Genomic DNA, 7,683 nt, shown 5'->3' on the forward strand with positions numbered 1-7,683 from the left:
CACATAACAAAATTGACTATGTCATGTACATCAGCTCACATAGACTCATTCAGATGTTTCCACACTCCATGTAGAAGCTGGTTTCAGACTTTATGGCCCACACGGTCTCACATCTACAAAAACACTCATGAATTCATGCTCCGCGCACAGTGCCTGTGGATCGACGCTTCACTACGACTGTTGGGCTAACAAATGCCTTTTTTAACGCATATCATTCGCCTTGCCCTGGGTCAGTCCAGGGAGAACAATAAAAAACCTCTAATTTACCTGTGTGTCTACGTGTTTCAGTGAGAGAAGTGTCACTTTAAATATGTTGTGATGTAGAAAAACACAAGAATAACTTTCGCAAACATTAGAGGCTGAATTATTTTGTTGATAAATGTTGCGGGAGGGAATTTTAAGTTAACTAAATATAGATATAGAATTAACTGTTCAAACAATGGAAATGCTCTCCAATTTTTCTGGATCCCAATCATAAAATTCAAACATGATTAAAGTTCAGTTTAATTATATGATTATGTCTTTGATTAACTGTCTATGCTATTTTAAAGGTCACCTATTATGCTAAATCAACTTTTTCCTGTCTTTTATACATATGCATGTGTCCCCTCTGTGTAAAGATATTATGACCGTTTCAGGAAAAAAAAGATTCGCTCACTTTTTGTCCTCATCCATTTATATAAAAACCTGTCTGAAAATGAGCTGATCAGATTTCGGCCAATTTATGATGTCATAACGATTTTTTGGCTTGTGTAACCATTAGCCAATAACCAACCAAGGTAACCCCCCCCCTCCTTATCACCTGAATCTCCTCATAAAGCACCATTGTGTTCTTGTTAACCAAATATCTCTCAGAGGGGTGTTAGGGGTGTTAGGAGTGGCTCCTTATTTTCATCTAAAGTACAAGACAGAGAATCAGCACTTTTGAAACAGGGCTCAAACAGAGGGGTTTATGGGATGCTGCAATGCATGAGCTGTTGGATATTTCAAGCCAAAAACTTCAGAGACATGTTTTGTATCTGAGATCTATTATATTGATGAAACACAGTATAATAGGGGACCTTTAAGCAATAGGTAGAAGTTGCCAATTGGGTTTTAAATTCTAAGTTGTGACTTTAGACTAATGTAGTCATGTGTTGTTTATTATGTTACCCCATCACACAAAGCCTTTGTGCCTGTGGGTGGGAGAGAGAAAGAAGGGAAAGTGGATGAGCTCTAAGCCTCTTATTTCCACTTGGACTAGGGATGGACAGGCTTATGAAACAGTGGCTTTAAAACATTCAATTTACACCCTTTAAGATCAGAGGCTTTCAGATGTATGTCTCTCCACAGGGTTTCTCTTTTGCTCCCTAATTTTACCCTGCGTCAACCCATACATTAAACTCCATACAATAGCAGAGATCCTTCAACCGGATGCATGTGTGTCACAGCATGTCATGCAGCGTCATGCAGCATCAAGTCGCCCCCCTCACGCCACCACCACCATCACGTCCTCTCTTCCTCCTGTCTATCTCGATATCCGCTGCTTTGGTTTGGACGGGGGGAAATCCTTAACTGAATTGCGTCATAAATACGTCAATAAACTCTCATTCACGGACGACCAGGTACCACGATAGCCGCCATATTCGCATCCATGGCAGGGTAGCGGTGCTGTCGGCGAGCGTATGGTCCAGTCATCAGCATCAACTATTCCCCGCACAGACCCCCCGATCCCATCCTGATCGTGGTCTGCAGACACACAGCTTTGGATCTGATCATCAAAGCAGAACAACCGGACATCCACAGAGGGGAAGACATGCAACGTGGAGCGGGGGTCTAGGTAGACTACGATGCCTTAGACTTAGAGAGGGATCCTGGCACAAGATGGACGAAAACAGCGTTTGTAGTGAGGTGAGTTGCAAAAAGATTGCTTTGCATACTGATTTGCCAAACATTGTTTTTGGTTTGTTCTGTCCGGTTATGTTAGCTTTTTGGGTAGAGCTTAAATTTGCGTCACGACCTGCAGCGCACCGTGATGCATGCTAACAAGCTAGCGCATGCTAACAGCTGGTTATGTGTTTATGTTTGTTGCACTGTACCGGGTTTATTTTTTTGAAAGCCACTCGTCCGGGCATTCGTAACCGCTAACTATCTGCACAAAGGACGGGATCTTAATCCAACAACAAACAACCTCCTCGCTTTTGTTGTTATTTACACTTCTCAAGAGGAGTTTGCCTCATAGCTAGCTTAGCCTAGCATTAGCATGTAGTTAGCTTGCTAGCTGACAGCTTGCAGGCTTGAAACTTGGGGACAAGTTTTAATTCAACCCCAAACATATTGTAAATAAAGAGTCGAGAAAAAGTGTCTTTGTATGTGCAGTTACGCTGTGGAATATGTCAGCGACGTTAAATAAATATGAAGTTTAACACTAAGGTTAGCTGGGTAACATTTGGTCAGACGCCTTCACAAGTGAGGGCTGGCTTGTCGGCAGCACGAGTGAATTAGCGCTGCTGTTATTAGTTTAAACTATATTTTTGTTAGTTACGTTTTTTCACTCATAGTTTGATAAATGTATAATCTACACATACGGAAGTGTTTTAGCTGCATTGTGTAAGTGAAGTTGTGATAAACATTAACTGACTCAATAACTACAAAAAAACCCTGATAGAATATCAACCCTTGTATTTATAATGAGCTATTGTTTCACTTCCATACATTTTAGTGAAACCATTAATAACCTTTTATATATGAATCTTATTTTTGTATAACTGTGGAAAGTCTCAGTTTTGCTTTCGCCTGGGCCCCACTATAATGTGCAGCTAAACCAACCTGAGATCCTAAATCTCTCCATCTCTGGGATTATTTGCAGTCTTTTTAACACCTACAGTCTGAATGACTGCTGTGACTATCTTTAAAAAAAGACAAAATAAATTTATTTTGCAAAATACACATCTGACCTAGTCTATTTTTCTTGTGCTTCTTCAGTGGTGGTTGAAAGACTTCGGACACAGCATTTTTGATAATCTTTTGAATGAGATTAGTTTATGTAGCTGGCATGACACCATTTACTAATTCTTCAACTGGTGTGCCTCAAATATTCTTAATGTTTTCGTCGCTCCTTACAAATAAGCAACCACTCTAATCTACTTTCCTTAGAACCACATAAGTAAACATTAGCCACTCAAACTTGGCTTGTGGTTGTGCGGGTTGTTTAATGAACTTTGTGTGCTTTTGTACTGTGAAGTATTGCATGCCGGTGTCAGTGACTGTTGGATTAAATTGTATATGACTGTCACACATCTTTTCAACTGGCTGAAAAAGACTCGCCTGGTTGTGCTGCAAGTGTAGGCTGCACTCTGTTGCAAGCCAGTGATGAGCCACAGCAAAGGTGGGAGTGAAAATGTGTGAATTATGACACAGTCCTGACTGTGGCTGGATGTTACACTTCATAAGATGTACTGAGGCTTATATTTTGACACATTTTCTTTGTTTTATGTCTTACTTTAAAGTGGAAATTGCGAACGATTTGTTTGGTTGTTTATGATGATGTCATCCTGTAGTGCTAAGATATTGCAAAGTGTTTTGCTGGCCTCGGTTCTGTGGATGTACATGTCGGTGGCTCCACCCACTGAGTGGGCTTGCGTAGCTGCTATGACTCATCCCCCCTCTTCAGAGGCTTGATGGAATTCAACACACAAACACACTGAACTGAATACATCATCGCAGGCTGAGCTTCAGCACAGAATTGAAATACGCAGACCTGGTTAATGTCACGGCGGTCAGTTTATTGTCTGATTTATGTGAGGATGCTGAAATATCTCACATTCCTTTGCTGACAATATCACAGTGAGTGGCTTTTTAACCAAACAAAAGAGGGGCATACAACTGGCTCCTTAAATGTAACTCAGTGGAACAAAGCAAGTCTATCTGTCTTTAAATAAATAAATGAAAAGCTTTGTGGCCACATCCATGAAAAAGCTAGACCCTAGATCCTGAAGAGGTTGAATTCTGACTGCAGCCTTAACAAAACATCAGACTGAGCGAGTCAGACATGTTGTTTTTACCCTGGCTGGGGATTAAGCTAGAATGCTAATAATGAGAGGCTTTAAAGGGGACAGGATGAGAGCTGGACAGCTGGACAGGCTTAAAGTATGGACTCCATACTGTTTGACAACAAATAGAAAAGTGAAAGCGCACTGTTATTGTATCTGACTCATCGATTTCATCTGTTGCATCTTCCGTCATACATGGGGGCGTGCAGCAGCTGCACTCCCGCTCAGCTGAAAAACAAGGATGAACACGCTTTGTGAAAGTGTCTTCTGTTGTCGACGCTCATGAAATCTTTTTCGTCTTTTCCGCAGGTCAATGGACATGAGATCATGGACGAGCCCATGGAGGAGGGAGACTCTTTCTCACACTGTGTAAGTAGTGATGGGATTAAACGTATGTGCGTGTGATGTACGATGTTGAGTCTCATGCTGATGCTGTTTGTGTAGGATGAAGGGACGTATGAGGAGATTCCCATCACTCATCATGTGAAAGAGGGCTGTGAGAAAGCTGATCCGTGTCAGTTTGAGCTGCTCAAAGTCCTCGGCCAGGGCTCATTCGGCAAGGTGAGGAACAAGCAGACACAGCTTTCCACGGTGCAAGCGTAGGTGTTCAATCCATCTAAAATGTCAACTGTTCTCTCAGGTTTTTCTTGTCAGGAAGATCATTGGTCCGGATGCGGGTCAGTTATATGCAATGAAAGTTCTAAAAAAGGCATCTTTGAAAGGTAATGCAACTTTGTTTTTAATTGCTGTCCACACAAAACACCATGTTCCGTCCTCGGTGTTGAATCTCTCTCTCTCTCTCTCTCTCTCTCTCTCTCTCTCTCTCTCTCTCTCTGTCTCTCTCTCTGTCTCTGTCTCTCTGTCTCTCTGTCTCTCTCTCTATAGTCAGGGACAGGGTTCGCACTAAGATGGAAAGAGACATTTTAGTCGAAGTCAACCATCCCTTCATAGTGAAATTGCACTACGGTAAGAGAAACTGTCCAAGTTCAGGTGGGGCTAAGCTGTTTATGTGTGTCATAATGTTCAAATCACAAATACTTACATAATTTATAGGAATATTTTTTAATTGATCAAGTTAAACAAATGTATATATTTAATATTATAATTTTTGTTCTATATTATCAGTTTTTTATTGACAAGATTGCCACAATACACATACAAACATTATTAACTACAAAGGTCAGCACAGGCCTGTTTCCATTAGTGTAAAATAATGTGTGTATTGGCCCATGATTAACATTTTAAATGGGTTCCTCTTAGGTTGGGTTTAGTAGTTTTACCCAAATCCTGCAAAAAAAAAAAAAAAAAAAAAAAAAAAAAACCTTCCTTATCATTTTTTATGTGGGCAATCTGTTGCCATTCTAAGTTAAATTGTTTACTTGCGTCACCCTGAGTGTTTCTGTTGAAAAACTCCTGAATTAGCTTTCAGGTAATTGACTTGTTGTCCTTGTCTCGCAGCCTTTCAGACAGAAGGGAAACTGTATTTAATACTGGACTTTCTCAGGGGAGGGGATGTATTCACTCGCTTATCCAAAGAGGTAAGCTGACGTCTTGTTGCCTTATTATTACACTTTAACTGTTGTTTTTAACTGTGTGAAAAGAAAAAAACAGCATGTCCTTAATAGTGTTTTTTCTAAACGCCTAATGCTTGTGAAAAATCTGAAATACATATAAAGCCCTAAGGGATCGTTAGTCTGACAGCTACAAATGGAACAGGTGCAGATTTAGTATGCAGACATTTTTAATATATTTTGTAAGAGCTAAGGCACTGCCAAGTCATTTGTCTCCTGTTTTTTTTTTATAGCTTTTTACTCTAATTCAGACTCTAATTCCTCATGGAAACACGTTTTTCTTGGAATCTCTATCCGTTTTTAGATCATCCGTGCCTTGTCAGTTAGAGGCACGGCTCTTTTTCAAATTCTTTCAGGACGCTCAGACAATGTGTGATTGTTCTCCAGATAGACCTTGTGTTGAAAGCATGTCTCAGAACCAAAGCGATAGCTGCTGGCAGTGTCAGATCAACAGCTTGCTGAGTTGTGTAACCTTTTTTGAAATGTTCATATTGTGACAATAATAATACTGTTGCTTTCTCTTTGCGGTTACTGAAGCTTAATGTTGAAGTTGTGTCTTTTTTTTCTTCTTTTGCTGCTGAATTTCTTCCCATCTTCTTAGTTCAGAGAGTAAATTTGTCCAGTTCTTATCAGGTTATGTTTACAGAGGAAGATGTGAAATTCTACCTTGCAGAGCTGGCCCTGGCCCTCGACCACCTGCACAGCTTGGGCATAGTTTACAGAGATCTCAAGCCTGAGAAGTAAGAATCCTAGACTTCTCCTTAACCTTTGACCCCACACACAAACCCCTTTCATCTTTCAATTTATAGAAAAACTGTACGGCTCTTGCTGTCATCAAATGTCATTAGCATTACTCATTATTTCAAGAATTGCCAGACATTACTGCAACTATCCTTCAAAAATCTGAATCAGAAATACTTTAATTATCCCGCAACGGGGACATTTACTGCATTAAAACAGCAAAAGCACAGTGAAGATTAAAGTAGAAGAGTAGACTTACATTTAATTGAAAAAGTAGGCAAATGTTGGTAAAAATTAAAACATCAAAGTTTTTATATTATTGCATTTTTTACCATAAGATATCTAATCCTTACCTTCTCCATATTTACTTTTTGCCAAAATGGTGAATGAGTGAAATTAATCTTTTGTACTGTGCAGTTTCAAAGAGCTTGGAGCAAAAAGATTGTTATGTCATTGAGAGATAATTATGTTACAAGACAAAACTACATATTTCCCTTTCGCTGCATGCATAAAACATAGACACAACATTGAAAATATTTCATATCAAATGTTGTGAATAGGCATTCAGTCAGCAGAATATATCTCTATGTGTGTACGAAATGGCAAGATTTAAAGGGACAGTTCACCCTAAAGTCAAAGAAATGCATCTCCAATATAATGAAATTATATATTTAATAGTTTTTAAGTTTTTCAAATGATTTGTTAGTGGTTTAAACAATGCAATCCAAGTGCCATTTGGTCCCATTATATAAGTAGACCCTCCAGAAAAACGCGATTCTGCGATCGCAGATTTTACCGCATAATCAGCAAAATGGCGCAGATTTTTAAAAGGCCGCATATTTATCAAAAGGCCGCATAATCCCCGCATTTTTCCACACAAAGTAAAAAAAAAAAGAAAAGTGAACTCGTCTTGACGTGACGTCATCAGCTCGCGCATCACAGAATGTAAACAACACTGTATAGAGTGAACGTGTGGAGCTCACACGATAGAGAAAACACCAAGATGAAAAAATCTAATCCATCTCATTTACCGACGAACATTTCTACTAAAGACCGGGCAAAAAGTGAGGGGAAACTATTCTGCACCCCGTGCAACTGTGTGTTGGAGCATAAGAGAAAATCGACGGTGGCGACCCACTTTGATTAATTCAAACATTCGAAAATGCTTTCTGCTGCTACGGACAAGAAAGCCATTCAACTCACGTTCACCGAGGCATCAACCTCCAAAACCCTTTCGAGGGCTACAAGAAACGAAGTGAGTAGCCTACAAGATTGAAGCTGGTCAGATAACGAACGAGTAAATGAAAACAGAATGAGGCGGAGAAGTGTGTGTGTGTGTG

General features: G+C 39.8%; 1 protein-coding gene across 2 annotated transcripts in view; it reads left to right on the forward strand.

Annotated features, from left to right (window-relative positions):
- Positions 1 to 1,463: 1,463 nt before the first annotated feature.
- rps6kal (ribosomal protein S6 kinase a, like) overlaps positions 1,464 to 7,683 on the forward strand; it is an 18,669-nt gene continuing 12,449 nt past the window's right edge. Inside the window, exons 1-7 of one of the 2 annotated variants that reach the window (XM_010767695.1) lie at positions 1,464 to 1,890; positions 4,341 to 4,400; positions 4,476 to 4,592; positions 4,672 to 4,753; positions 4,917 to 4,997; positions 5,490 to 5,569; positions 6,236 to 6,342. In XM_010767695.1, coding sequence (XP_010765997.1) covers positions 1,864 to 1,890; positions 4,341 to 4,400; positions 4,476 to 4,592; positions 4,672 to 4,753; positions 4,917 to 4,997; positions 5,490 to 5,569; positions 6,236 to 6,342 — 554 coding nt within the window. In that variant the 5' untranslated portion in view covers positions 1,464 to 1,863. Of the gene's footprint in view, positions 1,891 to 4,340; positions 4,401 to 4,475; positions 4,593 to 4,671; positions 4,754 to 4,916; positions 4,998 to 5,489; positions 5,570 to 6,225; positions 6,343 to 7,683 lie in introns of those variants that run through there. The other variant, XM_010767696.1, reaches the window with a different exon arrangement.

This window comes from Notothenia coriiceps, unplaced genomic scaffold (genome assembly GCF_000735185.1).
Source record: "Notothenia coriiceps isolate Sejong01 unplaced genomic scaffold, NC01 NC01_scaffold00004566, whole genome shotgun sequence".
Lineage (NCBI taxonomy): Eukaryota > Metazoa > Chordata > Actinopteri > Perciformes > Nototheniidae > Notothenia > Notothenia coriiceps.